This window comes from Syzygium oleosum, unplaced genomic scaffold, assembly GCF_021117445.2.
Source record: "Syzygium oleosum isolate NSW1041296 unplaced genomic scaffold, Sole_v2.1 Sole_v2.07, whole genome shotgun sequence".
NCBI classification, from domain to species: Eukaryota; Viridiplantae; Streptophyta; class Magnoliopsida; order Myrtales; family Myrtaceae; genus Syzygium; species Syzygium oleosum.
The window spans coordinates 4,472,223-4,490,519 of record NW_026607491.1 but is presented as its reverse complement, the minus strand read 5'-3'; the positions used below and the strand labels follow the sequence as shown (position 1 = coordinate 4,490,519).

General features: G+C 42.1%; 1 protein-coding gene and 1 pseudogene across 1 annotated transcript; one reads left to right on the top strand and one right to left on the bottom strand.

Annotated features, from left to right (window-relative positions):
• Positions 1-11,200: 11,200 nt before the first annotated feature.
• LOC115673937 (UDP-glycosyltransferase 76B1-like) lies at positions 11,201-14,379 on the top strand (annotated as a pseudogene).
• Positions 14,380-16,299: 1,920 nt separating this feature from the next.
• On the bottom strand, positions 16,300-18,070 carry LOC115676884 (7-deoxyloganetic acid glucosyl transferase-like). Its single transcript, XM_030599912.2, has 2 exons — positions 17,499-18,070; positions 16,300-17,337 (listed from the first exon to the last, which is right to left on the bottom strand). The coding sequence occupies exons 1-2, from the start codon at positions 17,998-18,000 to the stop codon at positions 16,403-16,405; spliced, it is 1,437 nt and encodes a 478-aa protein (XP_030455772.1). The 5' UTR covers positions 18,001-18,070; the 3' UTR covers positions 16,300-16,402.
• Positions 18,071-18,297: the final 227 nt, after the last annotated feature.

The window sequence follows — 18,297 nt, the reverse complement described above, 5'->3', positions numbered from 1 at the left end:
AAATTGAATTAATATCACGAAAAATCATAAATTGATACACCCGTGACAAATGGAGGGTAAAACCCCAAATTGGTACACCCATCAATTGCCATGTGTCATTCAACTCAAAAATTTGATAGTAAAATTTAACGGAAACTAACGAAAGTTAAAATTATCATAGGTATACCAGTTTAAAGTTTTTGATGGTCAAAAAATTAGTTTGAGATAAATTTATCACAAATGTACCAGTTTGTGATTTTTCGTGGTATTAACCCTTATATAAATGGCAGCGTATAATTATGAAAGGGGATCCCGAACACATATTCCGAATATACTCTTCTCAATTTATTAATTTTCTTTTCATTTTTCATCATCATTTCCAGTCTTTTATCTTTAAGTTTTCTATTCATCTTCGTTATCACGTCGAGTAGATTCCTATTCAAATCACCACAAAACGCACTTTTATTAAAAAATCAAAAATCAACTTTTGGTGAAAAATTATTTACTTAGAGAAAAAGCCCATTTTTATGCAGCGTCCCTAATAATAACTTTTAGATACAAATCTTTTGTCTCTATCTGATTGATTTAAATCACTTGTAACCATCTCCACGTTATTTTATTTGACAAAAGCAACCGCATGTATTAAGGATCTTTTGCGGCATATGTTTAATATCTTAGAAACTAAGATTTTGTGTCCATCTCAAATATAGGAAACAAATATAATAGTTTCCAACCAGTGGGGTTCATCTATTTTATATAGAAGACCCGCCAAATCGAAAGGCGTACCGTATACGAGGACATCATTGGTGCCGGTAAGCGCCATAATTTTTTCAATAAATCATTTGTGTGCTGTGACTTTTGTAAATGTTTACTTTTTTTGTCGACTTATAAACATTTACTCGATTGTCATGATTTTTCAATTGATAACTCGTGTGCCATGACTTTCTAATTGATGACTTGAGTACAATAACTTTTGAAAAAATTCATCATAAATGTCATTGTCACGGGCCGACAGTTCCTTGGTCGTGGAATAGCTCGTGCGGTGCCTGGCGAGTTGAGAAGATTCTAGGCCAATCTTCCTTCTATAGTTGTTTCAAAGAACAATATGACTAACATCCTCGTATCAGATGGTACCACGCTCAGTTTAACTCAAGCATCTAATCTTCTAAGCGAGCTACACATAACACTTTACCTCGATGGCACCAAACTCCACTCACAAGGGTACAAGAATACAGGAGAATTACAGTCCGTGACATTCTCCTCCACTCAATTCCGCAATGCCTTCGTTGCGTGCTATTTAGTTGCTTCCCTGTGTTCCTCAACCATCAATGCCACTACCCTGAGATTTACATGAATGGCAACACTTGCCCAACATAACATGCCACTCCACTCTACTCCACTGGCAGTTTCCCCTGATCAAAGCTGTTCGTGAATCTCCAGCCATTTGTGCACCCTGAGAAGTGTGGCATCCTAAGCCAACTGCACTCCCTTTCTTTCGCTTACGAGGCTTCTCCTGATCTCAGCAAGCCAGTGGAGGGTTCTCTCCTTCTTGGAAATATGATAACAGACCTCCTCTTGAGTTTCACCAATTGATCTAGGAATCCCTATTCAGTGAGCAATGCGATTCCACCTTGTGCCCCCATTGCCATCCTAGAAGCTGGACGAGAGCTGCACATTGTCCAAGCCCTCTTAGCCATGGCGATTCACTCTCTACCCTCATAGGACCGCTAGACCACAAGTTTATCCCAAATCACCCACCTACTGGAGAGATCCCTACTTTGATACCATTTGTCACGACCGACAGTTCCTTGGCCGCGGAATAGCCTGTGCAGTGCCTGGCGAGTCAAGTAGACCCCAGGCTAGCCATTCTCCTATAGTTGTTCCAAAGAACAATATGACAAATAACATCCTCGTATCGGATAGTATTACGCCTAGCTTAGCTTGGGCATACAGTCCCTCGAGTGAGACATACAGAATACTTTAGGCACAACAATTGATTTTGGCCTGCTGTGGCCTTATTAGGAAAGTGACATTAGCTTTTGACCATTTTATGTGCGGAAGGCCAACCCTACCTTCAAAGCTCCGAAGGGTATATTCATTTTGGCCTAGAATTCCTAACACAAACTACCTTGACGCCACTTCCACTAGCCAATTGTATTATCCCCTCTACATCACTCACTTTTCACTCGATGGCACCAAGCTCCACCCACATGGGTACAAGAGTACAAGAGAATCACAATCCGTGACATCATGCTGTTAAGATTTTTGGCACTTGTGGTGAATGTTTTTCGAAAGTTATGATATTTAGGTGATCGATTGAAAAGTTATGATATTCAAGCGAACGGCCTACAGAATTTACGAAACTCGAGTGATTTGATGAACAAATTATGGCAATCAAGGGAGTACCATATGAAAATTATGTCACTTGTGATGTCATTTTTAACATTCACTTAGTAATTTTTTAGGCCCTAAATATATATTTTATCGCTGGTAACTATAAGATTGCAAATGATTTGTCATTGGAGTTGTCTTTCTTTTCATACGGCGGATGAACTTTCTGGTGGCTTTTAAATCAAACTTCTACAGGAACTCCAACCAACCCGTTATACCAAACTTGATGCTTTAACCCCATAAAGCATACATCCTTGAAAACATTGTTTCCTTGAACATGTCTCTCAAGCTGACTTTGAGAATGTAGAGTGTGCAACCTTGCTCTGATACCAATTGTAGGGTATTCAGAGACACTTTTGATACCACTTATAGGGTATGAGGAAGCATTGTGGTGGTAGCACGAGAGAATTGTAATAGACAAGTCAAGGCACACTTGTAATACCAAACTGCGGCATGACACTAAAAATTATTTTAAATAGCTATTACAAAGTAATCTCAAAGTAATATTTACTTATACACAGACACTCTCAACTAATCTGTTTATCTCTCACTCTTAGAGGAGTAAGTCTCTCTCTATGTCTACTTAGGCTGCGTTGCCTCTCTCTTTGAAGCTCACCTTTGCATCTGGTGACTTCCTCTATTCTGAAGCTCTCCCTGCTAGAGGTTTTCCCGAAGCTCATACCTTTTGCTCTCAGCCTCTCCAGCAGCGTGTGGCTTTCGCTGAAGCTCACCCTCGCTATGGTGGCTTGAGGCCCTCTTTGGCCTGACTCTTTTGCTTTGTCAATTTCCTTATTCATAGGCGAAGATGTACCATTAAAACGGTGGCTCATAATTGCTTCTCTTGCGTTCACATGTGAAGACCAACTTGGGCTTCTCTTTCTCGGCCAACTTCAACACGTGAACATAATCTTCAAGCTGGGCTTTTGTTGTTTTCTTTTCTTCAAGAAGCAATCCAAGTCCAATATGGACTTTGCAAGCTGGCGCCTACTTTTTGGCCGCCAATGGAGAGAATCCCTGGAAGCAAGCCCTAAACTATGTCTCGAGTTTGAGCACTCTGTTCGAGGATATAGGTTTGTTAGATCGAATTTGTTGAGAAAGAAATACCAAAATGGATTAGAATTTCTTTGTTCAAGAAGTTTCCTCAATTGCAAAAATGAAGGGGCACACAAATATAATATTTGTGGGGATTTGTTTATTCAAGAAAAGGACCAGAACACTCATTTGTTTATTAAAGTTCCCTTTTAAGCCGCACCCTAAAGAACGTGGGACTTCGTGGGTTTTGTTGAGATCTTCTGGCCGCGACCTGAAGTATAAAAGAGATGCACATAGAAGTTCTCTCTTGGACGAACAGGACGGTTCTTGTTCACCCGTAGGTAGAGCTCTTGCCTTGGGTTTGAACAACCGGTGATTTGTGCTCTGATTTTTTACATTCAATTGAGTTGTTTAATTATAAAACACTCCAGTATGTGGGTGAATGTAATCCCGATTCTCCGATTATTAATAGATTATTTATTGTTGGCTCTCCCCATAGAGCAGGTATCGACACTCGGATCGAACCGCGCAAATCTTTAGTGTCTTTATCGTTCATCGTTTATTTTTCCGGTGATTTCGGATTGATTTAATAACAATATCCCGTCGGTTTTCACGCCAATTTTACAAAGCCTTCAATGATCCAACAAGATCCACAACCTCGACATGCAGCAGGGAAGCCAATTCGTTGGGTCCCATTAATGAGCAAGAATATATTGTGAAATAATGGAACTCTGGCAGTGCAAGCAATCGTTCTCTATGGAGGGCTTTGGACCAAACAATGGCCGCAACTGGCAACTGCACTACTCACTCCTTAAATAGCTGTCAGCTTCTTCTTGATGTATGAGGTGTGGAGTTGCGTCTTTGCATTAACTCCGAATTGTGTGGTTAGGACCAGCTGATGTCGTCCTCGAAGTCGGTAGCGATTACGGACATGGTAGAGCAACCCGTCAAAATCAGATAAAAAGAAGGTTCGAGATCGGGCACGTCGTCTGAAGTCGAACGAGCTGAAAACGGCTAGATCTCAGCTGAAAGGACAGAAGATGCTAACTCGTGACAATCGAAACGGTGATGACTGGCATATTGGCGATGCTTTTCCATTATCTTGTAGAGAATCTTATATGGTTAAAGATTTATCGGCAATCTCACTAATGTCCTTGGCATTCAAAAATGGGAGAACGTGTTAATTTTCCTAATTTAGCACGTAAAACATGTTAATTCTCCGCATCCATTATGTCCTCATGGTCGTGGAAACTCTTTTGACCCCGTTCAGTTTAACCGATCAAGAAAGCCGAAGAGACGTAATGAAATGAGACTGTGAAGTGTCTAAAGAAAAGAGTTACCAAATCATCTTGCCACGCTCTCATCTCTGAAAAAATGACACTGTCTCGTGTGCCGCAACACTCCCTTGTACCAATATAAAAAGAAAGTAAGTGTTGTTGGGATTTTGGAACCAAAATCCCATAGAATTGAATGAGAAGTGTGTGGGTGAAAGTGTCCCACATAGGGTAGAAGAGAGATGGGAGATGGGTTCAAATAGTTGAGCCTCACAAATGGGTTTGGGCCCCAAGGGGTACCCCACTTTTGTGGAAGAGAGAGGACCTACGTCAAGCTAGGTCGGTCCACCTCCCGCGCGCGCGCCGCCGTCCGTCCGGCCGGGTCCACTCTCTATCGGTTTTTATTTTTTTTTCTTTTTTCGAACAGACACGTTGTTTAGAATTTATTTATTTATTTATTTATTTTTGGACAAATAAACATGTATGTTCGTGAGGTTCGGTTCGCCCGAACAGAAAACCGAAGCCCTTCTCGCGACTGTTCATGAACCGAACCGGTTCAAGCGAACCTTCGCTACTATTCACGAAAACTCGCGACTCTTCATTTTTCGTCACTTGAATAAGACCGAACAGTTTAGTTCGGAATATATATATCACTTCGTGGCATTCATTTTTTCCCGACGCACTCTACGCATATTCACTTCATCATTGTCATTTGGTGCGATTGTTACGCAAAATTGCGTTCGTTGGAGTCCTCCGAATACGTACCGCTCGGAGGAACGAGATCCGTTCTATCCTGGGAGACGATTGTCCAATATCCTCGGGTGCGATTGAGGGGCGAAATTGTCTTAAGGACACGACGTTAATTCGTTGGGCTCGGATCAACATTCCGCTTATTTGGTTGTACTGCTTTCAGGTTAGTTTTTTCCTAACGTTTGATTTTAATTTCTGATATACGAACTTAGCCGACTACAATCTTAAGACGAATTTTGCTTCGGTTCTGTTCGTATATTCTTATGCGTTGTTCATATCAAATATCATATTGCCGTTTCTTTAATTCGAACTTTTGTATAGTTCGTATGTTCCTTGTCATATCGTATAGAATACGATTCTATTTGCACATTCTGTTCGTTAACGAATTTTTCGAATATTGTTCATATTAGAAATTTTCAATTATGTTCGTGAATATGGTATGTGTTTATATTTCAGAAATGGCTTCGGCTTCGACTTCGGTTAATCCTGTTCCGAATCACGGAGAAAAGCCAGAAAAGTTCAATGGTACGGATTTCAAGAGATGGCAACAAAAGATGTTGTTCTATCTCACGACCTTGAACTTGGCTAGATTCCTCAATGAGGATGGTCCTAAATTGGACGTTGGAGAGACAAATAAAGAAAAGCTTGCTGCTTGTGGATGCATGGAATCATTCTGACTTCCTGTGTCGTAACTATGTCCTCAACGGTCTGGACAATACTCTCTATAACGTATATAGTCCGCTAAAAACGGCTAAAGAGTTATGGGATAGTCTGGACAAGAAATACAAAACCGAAGATGCCGGATTGAAGAAATTCATTGTCGGTAAATTTCTGGACTTCAAGATGGTTGATTCAAAGACCGTCTTAAGTCAGGTTCAAGAGCTTCAAGTGATTATGCATGATATTCATGCTGAAGGAATGACTCTAAGTGAGACATTTCAAGTGGCTGCATTCATTGAAAAATTGCCACCATCCTGGAGAGATTTCAAGAATTATCTCAAACACAAGAGAAAGGAGTTGTCACTTGAAGACTTGATTGTTCGGTTGAGGATAGAGGAAGACAATAGAAATTCCGAAAAGAAAGTTGGCAGCAATTTGGCGGTCTCAAGGGTCAATGTTGTTGAAGAAGGATCAAAACCCAACAAGAAGAGAAAAATGACTAGCAAGTCTGGAGAGGGATTCACCCAAGGCCTGAAGAAGTTCGTTGGCAAGTGCTTCAACTGTGGCAAGTCTGGACATCGAGCCAAAGACTGCAGAGCCAAGAAAAGACAGAAAACTCAGGCTAATGTGGTGGAAGAAATTTCCAATGGTGTTGATGATATCAATCTAACTGCCATGATATCCGAGTGTAATATGGTGGGAAATCCCAAGGAGTGGTGGATTGATACTGGAGCAACTCGTCATATTTGCGCCAATAAATCAATGTTCTCATCTTACATGCCTATGGAAGGTGATGAAAAACTCTACATGGGTAATTCATCGACCTCTAAGGTTGAAGGTGTTGGAAAGGTTGCTCTAAAGATGACATCTGGGAAAGTTGTGACACTAAATAATGTGCTACATGTGCCAGACATACGCAAGAATTTAGTGTCCGGATCTCTTCTTAGCAAGAATGGCTTCAAGTTGGTTTTTGTATCCGATAAGTTTGTACTCTCCAAGAATGAGATGTATGTAGGAAAGGGTTACCTCAGTGATGGTCTTTTCAAGTTAAATGTAATGACTGTTGTACCCAATGATGTTATGAATAAAGCTGTTTCTGCTTATGTGCTTGAGTCTCCTAATTTATGGCATGATAGATTAGGACACGTTAACTATAAGTCGATAAAGAAATTAATGAACATGGGATTATTGCCAAAATTCGAATGTTCTAGTGAGAAATGCCAAGTGTGTGTTGAATCTAAATTTTCTAAGCCTCCTTTTCATTCTGTAGATAATAGAGTCTCAGAACCTTTAGATTTAATACACACAGATATATGCGATATGAAATCAATACCGTCAAGAGGTGGTAATAAGTATTTTATCACATTTATAGATGACTGCTCGAGGTATTGTTATGTTTATTTGCTTAGTAGCAAAGATGAGGCTGTGAATGCTTTTAGAATTTATAAGTCCGAAGTTGAAACTCAGTTGAATAAGAAAGTTAAAATGATAAGAAGTGACAGAGGAGGTGAATATGAATTTCCTTTTGAGGAAATTTGTACTGAGTTTGGTATCGTTCACCAAATGACTCCTCCTTATACGCCGCAATCTAATGGAGTGGCAGAAAGGAAAAACCGGTCTTTAAAGGAAACAATGAATGCATTGTTGAATAGTTCCGGTTTACCACAGAATTTGTGGGGGGAAGCTGTTTTGACGGCGAATTTTATTTTAAATAGAGTGCCCCACAGAAAAACACAACAAACTCCCTATGAGAAATGGAAAGGCAGAATGCCTAACTTGAATTATCTCAAAGTGTGGGGGTGTTTGGCTAAGGTTGCGGTTCCTAAGCCTAAAAAGGTTAAGATAGGACCAAAGACTGTTGATTGTGTTTTTATCGGATATGCTCAGAATAGCAATGCATATCGTTTTCTTGTTCACAAGTCAGAGATCCCAGATATACATGTTAATACGATAATTGAATCAAGGGACGCTTCGTTCTTTGAAAATATATTTCCGTATAACATAGTATATGAGCCAATTGATAATAATAAGAGGTCTCGAGATACTATATCTAGAAATGATCCAATTGAGGATGAACCTAGACGTAGTAAAAGACAAAGGACTTCCACGTCTTTTGGACCTGATTTCTTAACGTATCTGTTAGAGAATGAGCCTCGGACATTCAAAGAAGCTGTGACTTCGCCAGAAGCCCCGTTCTGGAAAGAAGCTATCAATAGTGAAGTTGAATCCATCTTGTCAAACCATATATGGGAATTGGTTGACCTTCCTCCTGGTAATAAACCACTACAATGTAAGTGGATTTTCAAGAGGAAAATGAAAGCGGATGGTGCTATTGATAAATATAAGGCTAGGCTTGTAGTAAAAGGATACAAGCAACGAGAAGGTCTTGATTATTTTGATACTTATTCACCTGTTACTAGAATTACATCCATAAGGATGCTAATTGCCATAGCAGCGGTGTATAAGCTTGAAATCCATCAAATGGATGTTAAGACGGCCTTCTTAAACGGAGATTTGGAAGAAGAAATATATTTGGAACAACCCGAAGGGTTCATTGTTCCAAGTCAAGAGAAGAAAGTATGTCGGCTTATCAAGTCACTCTATGGATTGAAACAAGCACCGAAACAATGGCATGCTAAATTCGACCAAGTCATGTTGTCGAATGGTTTCAAGATCAATGAGTGTGATAAATGTGTATATGTTAAGAACACTCATAATGGTTTTGCCATTTTGTGCTTATATGTAGATGACATGCTTATAATGGGCAGCGATAGTGAGGTTGTTAAGGCGACCAAACGCATGCTCACAAGTAAATTTGATATGAAAGATATGGGGGTTGCAGATGTTATTTTAGGAGTTAAAATCCATAAAACATATGGAGGATTAACTCTATCACAATCCCATTATATTGAGACGATTCTTGGAAAGTGCAAGAATCTAGATATTGTACCGGTAAAGACTCCTATAGATGTTAATTTACATCTTTCGAAGAATACTGGTGAAAGTAAGGCTCAAAATGAGTATGCTAGTATACTAGGCGGTTTAATGTATGTCATGACTGTACTAGGCCGGATATAGCTTGTGCGGTTAGCAAGCTAAGTCGATTCTGATTAGTCCAAATGAAAATCATTGGAAAGCAATGAAACGTTTATTGGGCTACTTAAAGCATACTCAAGATTATGCTTTGCATTACACAGAATATCCAGCGGTACTTGAAGGATACTGTGATGCAAATTGGATAACCGGCACTAAAGACACAAAATCGACAAGTGGATATGTATTCACACTTGGGGAGCGGCATGTCTTGGAAATCATCCAAACAAACTTGTATTGCTAGATCCACTATGGAATCAGAATTTATTGCTTTGGATAAAGCCGGTGAAGAAGCAGAGTGGCTTCGAAATTTCTTGGAAGATATTCCTAATTGGCCTAAACCAGTGCCCGCTGTATGTATACATTGTGACAGTCAAGCGGCAATAGGAAGAGCAAGGAATGTCATGTATAACGGTAAGTCTCGACACATACGTCGAAGACATGACACAGTAAGACAACTTCTCTCTAGTGGAATTATCACCATTGACTATGTGAAGTCAAAAGATAATATTGCGGATCCATTGACAAAAGGCCTAACTGGAGAGATGGTTGCAAAAACATCAAGGGGAATGGGTTTAAGGCCTATAAACAAGTCATCATAGCGGAAACCCTACCTAGTTGACTGGAGATCCCAAGATCTAGGTTCAAAGGGACAACTAAGTTATGAAGACAGTGTAGAGTACTGTTAAATTTTTACTCATTCCCGGATGAAGACAGTACTAATATATGAGGTTAAGCAAAAGCTTTTAATGATTCTGAATTGAGTATGTGATATACTATATGTTCAGAAATCACCTATGTGAGTGTGAAGTGAGGGCCGCTTCTGTGAGAATTGAAAAGGCCGAATTCTCTAAAACACTCATGAGACCAGGCGGTGTTCATGGCCAAAACGAACACAACAGTGAGAACCAATTTTGTTCGAGAAACAGTTGTGTGATTTCTATTGTCTAGGCTTACACCAAAGGTCGACAGTTCAAAGACATCAAGTCTACTGATTGACTGAGTAAGTCCGATAGGTTTCACTAAGGAAAGTTCAAGGTCTCAGACTACTTATCATGATGCAACGTTTTCTCATGGAATAATCGCACATTGCATCTCATGCATACACAAAGAGTCATGATATCTGAACTTCTCATTCATGTGGGGGATTGTTGGGATTTTGGAACCAAAATCCCATAGAATTGAATGAGAAGTGTGTGGGTGAAAGTGTCCCACATAGGGTAGAAGAGAGATGGGAGATGGGTTCAAATAGTTGAGCCTCACAAATGGGTTTGGGCCCCAAGGGGTACCCCACTTTTGTGGAAGAGAGAGGACCTACGTCAAGCTAGGTCGGTCCACCTCCCGCGCGCGCGCCGCCGTCCGTCCGGCCGGGTCCACTCTCTATCGGTTTTTATTTTTTTTTCTTTTTTCGAACAGACACGTTGTTTAGAATTTATTTATTTATTTATTTATTTTTGGACAAATAAACATGTATGTTCGTGAGGTTCGGTTCGCCCGAACAAAAACCGAAGCCCTTCTCGCGACTGTTCATGAACCGAACCGGTTCAAGCGAACCTTCGCTACTATTCACGAAAACTCGCGACTCTTCATTTTTCGTCACTTGAATAAGACCGAACAGTTTAGTTCGGAATATATATATCACTTCGTGGCATTCATTTTTTCCCGACGCACTCTACGCATATTCACTTCATCATTGTCATTTGGTGCGATTGTTCTGCAAAATTGCGTTCGTTGGAGTCCTCCGAATACGTACCGCTTCGGAGGAACGAGATCCGTTCTATCCTGGGAGACGATTGTCCAATATCCTCGGGTACTGATTGAGGGGCGAAATTCGTCTTAAGGACACGACGTTAATTCGTTGGGCTCGGATCAACATTCTGCTTATTTGGTTGTACTGCTTTCAGGTTAGTTTTTTCCTAACGTTTGATTTTAATTTCTGATATACGAACTTAGCCGACTACAAGTGTCATATCGACATATGCACACACACAAGACACGCAACATACACCAGCAAAAAGCGGCAAACCAATTTGTTCATGGAGAATCCGAGAATCAGTCCGGTGAAGCTGAGATCGGCCGCGAAATCGTCCTCTTCCCACTTCCCTTGCAAGGTCACATAACTCCGATGCTTCAGCTTGCAAATCTCCTCTACTCTCGAGGCTTCTCCATCACCATAGTCCACTCCCACTTCAACTCTCCTAAATCCTCCAACTACCCTCACTTCAACTTCCAACCGATCCCGGACGGCTTGCTAGAGGGCCAGGCCTCTACCGTAGACTTCATAGCTCTCGTGACCCTGATGAACGTTAATTGCGTGGGGCCGTTCCGAGACTGCTTGGCCAAGCTGTTGTCTGATGCTTCGAAGGATCGGATTCCGTGCTGCTTGATAACCGACCCGGTGTGGCACTTCACTCAGGCGGTTGCCGACGAGCTTAACGTCCCGAGGATGGTGCTGCAGACTAGCAGCATCGCCTCTTTTCTCGCTTTCTACGCGTTGCCGCTCATGCAAGAGAAGGGTTACCTCCCGCTCCAAGGTAAGCTCCTTCCACATCTCCACACATAAATCCCTAGACAAATGAACTTCGTTCGCTTATGATGTGTACTTGGTTTTACTGTGTCATATGTGACTTGAGTTTAAATGACTATATAGCAAATTGGAAGGCCATAGATCTATTATTCTTCTGCAGAATATGAAATTTCAAGCCAGAGCATGATTCTTTCTGGTGTACGAGTGGTCTCTCAGGATCTTTCAGTTTGCAGAATATCCGCTTATTAAGCCTCCAATCATCATTATGTAAGCGTTTGAGCAAGCATAGGATGGTTATCTTCGCATACACTTTAATGTGCGAGGAATAACTATTTCCCCTGTTGAAGATAGAAAAAAACACAAATTATTTGTTTCATAAAAAATTTGGATGGTCATTTTCCATGGGACCTAGTAGAAACATTATGAACATTATCTTGACGATCCACAGCTTTCGAATCAACTTGAATCCGTGCAATCAAATTGTCCCCTCTGCTTGTCGATTTTGGTGCAAGCCCTTCTGCTGTTGGTAAAATTACCCAAAAAGTCATAAATTTATTGCACTTATGCCAATTAGCCATAAATCTTTTAATCGTGCTCATTGAGTTCTACATATTTTCACGTTTTGATAATTGAGTCTGTTTGGCCAATTTTGACTAGAAATAGCTGACGTGAACGATTTTCAATAATATTTTAAGAATTTTTTTTTTCCTTTTTTTCTTATCTTTTTCTTCTTTACCCGGCTCGGCCCTAGGCGAGACCATTGCGACTATGAAAGCGGCCTCACCCGCGGCCACGATGGTCTAGGCGAGGTCAGTCTCGCCGACCGCGGGTGAAGGTGGCCTCGCCTGTGGCCAGCGAGGTTGGCCTTGCCCTGATCTGGGTATTGCAGCCCTTGCAAGCGATGCCCAAATCTGAGAAAAATATTTAAAAAATTGTCCATGTCAGCGATTTCCTATTAAAATTAGCCTGATGAACTTAATTGGTGAAACGTAAAATTATTTACGACTCAATTATTACGATTAAAATGTTTTTAACTGAATTTGTAGATGTGTAATAAATTTAGGTCTTTTTTGATAATTTTATCCGTGTTGTTTAACTCTTTGAGTTGCCAGGTATCGCATCACACCTGACATTTCTACTGCTAATCAAGAAATTGTTGAAAAGATGGACAAAGCAATTTTCACATACCCTTGTGCTCGATTTGGCTATAGCACCTTGGCCTGTCGCCATTGGGCGTGAATATTTTATGAGATACAGGAATCATGATGAGACACTTTGACAGTATTGTCGTATCGTTAAAATTCATTTCCACGTGAATCAAGATCTCACATATTTGGGTGGAATATGATGATCTGTTTAATTGTCATCATAAACTATTATGGTCTTTCTTATTTATGTTGTTATCTCCGGCGTTACTGCTTGCAATTTTGCGAAGAAAAAAGATGCTTTTTGGCTTCTTAGACCTTGTGATCGTGGGAGATGGAGATTGCAACGTCAAAAATGCTTTTTCACCCGTAGCTGATTTGTGAAAAACTGTAGAGCAATAGCTTTTGTGTTTTAGGAAGCAGACAAATGTATACTTAAAACAGCGTTAATGTGTCTTCGAGTTTGACCGTTTTCTGCGTTTCATTCCTCACAGATACCCGGTTAGAGGAGGCAGTGCCCGAACTTCCTCCGCTCAAAGTGAAAGACCTTCACGTCTTCAACACAAAAGACCCCGAGGATGTCCTCAGGCTCATCATCGCCATGGCCGAGGCCATCCAGGCCTCTTCCGGGCTCATCTTCAACTCCTTCAAAGAGCTCGAATCGACCAAATTGGCCAAATGTCGCCGGCACTTCCCCGTCCCGATCTTCACGATTGGCCCATTCCACAAGCTCTGTGCAGCCTCATTAAGCAACTTGTTGCCTCAAGATAAGAGCTGCATTTCGTGGCTTGACAAGCAAGAAAAGCCCAAATCGGTCCTCTACATGTGCTTCGGGAGCCTCTCAATACTCAACGAGGCCCAATTCCTGGAAATAGCCTAGGGGCTCGTGAATAGCGGCCGGCACTTCCTTTGGGTGGTCTGGCCCTGGTCGGTCCGTGGGTCAAAGTGGCTCGATGCCCTGCCAAGCGGATTCCTAGAGGGCTTGGACGGGAGGGGCCACATCATGAGGTGGGCCCCACAGCATGAGGTCCTAGCCCACCCTGCCGTTGGCGGGTTCTGGACGCACAACGGGTGGAACTCGATGCTGGAGGCTGTTTGCGAGGGCGTGCCAATGATGTGCATGCCCTTCTTCCGGGACCAGAGGGTGAACGCGAGGTACGTATGCGACAAGTGGAGAGTCGGGTTGCATTTGGAATACAAGGTGGAGAGGAGGGAGATTGAGGATGCGATTAGGAGATTGGTGGCGGGTGACGAGGGAGAGCAGATGAGGGAGAGAATGGGGGGTTTGAAGAGGAAGGTGGATGAGTGTATGAAGGAAGGTGGTTCTTCACATCAATCGCTTCAGAATCTGACCGATTACTTAGTCTCGTTCTAGGAAACTTTTAGCTTCTCCATTGAAATTTGTAATACAACAATCTTGATGGGATTTCCGAAATGTTGATGTATCGCGGGGGACAATTGAACTACAGTTGGTGTAGACTTGATCATGGACTTCTTGATTAGAATCTAAACGGGACCATTCTTGTCACTTCACTCCATTCATGGATTTTAACATATTTTGTTACAATTTGACTCATTGCGTTCTTTCGCAGAATTGAATAGTCTTAGGAAAATCAAATCCATTCGTACGCGATTACTCCAATCGTGGATTTTAAGTTTAATTTTTTCTATTTAGGCTTACTTTTAAAAAAGTTTTGTCTAAGCGATACTTGAGCCTGCAAGTGTGCTCCTGGACTGGAACATTCGTGCTCATCACTCCCGTTGCGTTTCTTACAACGTAAATGATGGGATGACCTATATGAAATTGAAGACTATAATGTAATTCTTTTGGACCAAGAATAATGTCATCGATCAATGCATCAAACGTTTTGTCTTCTTTTAAAAGTTGGACTCAAGAGTGCCTCACACGCCTAGATGCCGAAAGCGAAAGAGAACCATTTACGCACCACTTCAAATCTGACATAACGACAACATAGTAGTAGTGCCAAACTGCCAATAATAGAATAGCGATTTGACAATTACGAAGAAGCTTGGGTGCTTGTGAGGAATAGAATTTGGAGAGAAAATGCCAAAGATTCAAATTGGTTTTCCTCCCTTTTCCAAATAAAGCCACCAAAATGGGTGGCACATGGCTAGTCGACGTTTTCTTAGGTAGAGTAAGATTACACGTCTTCACCAACTTTGATCATCCAAGCCGCTTTCAAAGCTTGATTCCCAAACTCCTGTTGATTTCTTTCCAACCATTTTTTAATTCGCGGGTAATGTCTATAATATATTTGATCCGCTACATTGAAATTCAGTTGAATGTTGATGCGATTTAACAAATTTCACTGATATTCGGAATATTGAGTGTATCTTATATGTATCTTTTCCACATGGTTCTGGGGCTTAATGACCACCATTTCTTGTGTTTTGTATTCCGGTAAAATATAGAATTCCTTCTTTTACATTTGACTTGTGCAAACACATCCAATGAAAAGATGGTATTCGAAACGATCGACCACGGTATCGATAGATGAGCACCAAGTAGTAGGAATGAAATAAACGATGATTACCGATAAGAGGGAAAGATAAAGCAATGTATTCTGGGGATCACAATTGAAAAGTTCGATGGTGGGCTCTTAGTGCCTAGGAAAGTGTCTTTCCCCTATAATAAAATTGAACAAAAGATAGTTTCTAATAATAGAGTTAATATCACGAAAAACCTCAAACTGGTACACTTATAATAATTTTACCCCTAACTAATTTTTTTACTACCAAAAATCCTAAACTGGTACACCTGTGATAAATTTACTCCGAACTATTGTTTTGACTACCAAAAACCCCTACACTGGTACACTTATGATAATTTTACCCCGAACTATTTTTTTTATCACAAAAAATTCCAAACTGATATACCTGTGATAATTTTACCCCAAACTAATTTTTTTGCTACTAAAAACCCCAAACTGTTACATTTGTGACAAATTTACCCATCGTTAATGTCCGTTAAATTGGATTAATATCACAAAAAATCACAAATTGGTAAACTTGTGAAAAAAAGAGGGGTAAAACCCCAAACTGGTACACCCATCAACTACCACGTGCCATCAAACTTAGCAATTTGATAGTAAAATTTAACGAAAACTAACGGAGAGTAAATTTGTCACAGGTGTACTAGTTTAGGGTTTTTGGTGATCAAAAAATTAGTTTGGGGTAAAATTATCACAGGTGTACCAGTTTGGGGTTTTTTATGGTAAAAAAATTAGTTCAAGGTAAAATTATCACATGTGTACCAGTTTGGGGTTTTTGATGGTCAAAAAAATAGTTTGGAGTAAATTTGTCACAGGTGTACCAGTTTGGAGTTTTTTCGTAGTATTAACCCGTCTCGACAATATAATCTATGGTTTTTTGTAAATTTTTATTTAACTTTGAACTTTATATATATAACGATTATGAGATTGAGACATTAAAAGAAACGCCGATGAGTATCCATTGGTGTATGTTATTTGAACTTTTGGAATACTAAGAATCATTTACTTCAATAACAGAAGAAATCACGACGTTGGACTTCAGCTACTCGGCTTCATGGACCTTATATCCTCAATCAAGCGGTCCAGATTATCCCACGAGGACCCACCTTCGGTTGCCGCGCCCCTCGCCCTCCTCGCCAAGTCACCGGCCGCCGCCGCCAATTCCTCCTTCCTCTCCCCCATCACTTCGTTGACCATCCTCTCCACCACCTCCCTATCGCACACGTCCTTCATGTCAAGCCCCGCCTTCCACGCGCGGCTCACGAGCCGGCTGTTCACCTGCTGGTCCGCGAAGTACGGCCAGCACACCATTGGCTTCCCGGCGACCACGCTTTCCAGAGTCGAGTTCCACCCGCTGTGCGTCAGGAACGCCGCGACGGCGCCGTGGTGCAGGACCTCCTCCTGTGGGGCCCACCCCACGATGCACCCCCTCTCCGCCGCCGCCTCTGTCAGCTCCTCCGAGATGCCGCCGCCGCCGCCTTCGGCGAGGGAGTCTGGCCGCACGACCCACAGGAAGCGCCTCCTGCTGTTCACGAGGCCGTACCAGAACTCCGTGAAGTCGTGTCTGCTGAAGGCCGTGATGCTCCCGAAGCTCACGTAGATGACTGAATTCGGAGGTTGCTTGTCGAGCCAAGAGATACAACTACGGTCGACTTCCCAGAGACTGTTGCTTGCTGACGATGGTGGCAACGACGACCACGAGAGCCTTGACTTGTGGTGCGAGTGGAGAGGGCCGATCGTGTAGAGGTTCGGGATGTGGGTTCGAATTTGGGAAATGGCGGGGCCCTCCAGTTGGTCGAAGCTGTTGAGGATGAGGGCTAAGGCTCGGGTGGTCTGGAGGGTCTGAGTCGTCACGTACTGGAGGGTCGAGTCAGAGAGGTCGGCGACTCGGCAGAAACTTGGCAGGTCTCTGCACCGGAGGATGTCCTCCATGCCCGGCACGCTCGTCACGACACGGTCCATGTCTTCGTCTCCTACAAAATAATAGAAGTCCAAGGGCTCCATGAAATTCCTCAATGAGTTTCACTCCAACTTCTTAATTGTTTTGTACCCTTTCAACCCTATACCTTAATTTACATCAAGCTTTTCTCGAAATTGAACAGAATCAACAGGTTCAGCGAATGCTGAACATTACCTTTGATGGGGAGGTCTCCACTCTCAATCATGCGCGGAATACAGAAATAAGCCCAGAAGGAACTCGCGCTGATCGTGCGGAACGCGATGATGGGAACTCTGAGGTCTCGAGCGACATCAACAGTGAAGGTCAGGATCCCGTCCGCGATGATACAGGTCACCGGCCGATCAGGAACGGCCACCAACTCTTCGAAGAGTGGCCTGGTTATGCTCTTGATGTAATCATATGTGGTCATGAAGTGGTCGACAGGCCTCGGGTGGTCCATCGGGAAGCCGTCCGATATGGTCTTGAACCGGAAGTACGGGTAGGCGACGAAACGAGCTTGGATGTCGGCATGTCGGAGGAGGCGATGGTGGATGTGTTCGGAGTTGATGAAGGTGATGTGGATGCCGGAGAGGGCAAGAAGCTCGGCAAGCTTGAGCATGGAGTTCACATGACCTTGAGCAGCTAAAGGAAAGATGACGACATGAGGAGGAGGAGGAGGAGGAGGAGGAACATCCATTGCGGTCTTTTGGATCCTGTGATTGGATTCGTGTTCCACTGTTCTAGTGAAAGAGTCACCGCTTTAACCTTGCTCTTTTCTGAGGAAATGGTTTTGTCTTCAAGTCGTCGTCCGTATACGATGCCACATGATGCGAGCGGTGATCTCGTCCTCTGCAGCGTGTCAGTGTCGTTCTCGTCGTAATATATAGTGATCAAGTCTCATTGTTGAAGCAACGCAATGAAGGGTTGCTGTCACGTGACACTGCTCTAATGGTGTATAGTGGACACTGTCTACTCTCCTTTCAATGAGCTCAAG

Bases quoted from the DNA above. Each gene is read 5' to 3' on its own strand.
- LOC115676884 (XM_030599912.2), bottom strand. From the start codon at position 18,000: ATGGATGTTCCTCCTCCTCCTCCTCCTCCTCCTCATGTCGTCATCTTT. The intron at 17,338-17,498 runs GTAATGTTCAGC...ATTATTTTGTAG, and splicing joins TGGAGACCTCCCCATCAAAG to GAGACGAAGACATGGACCGT.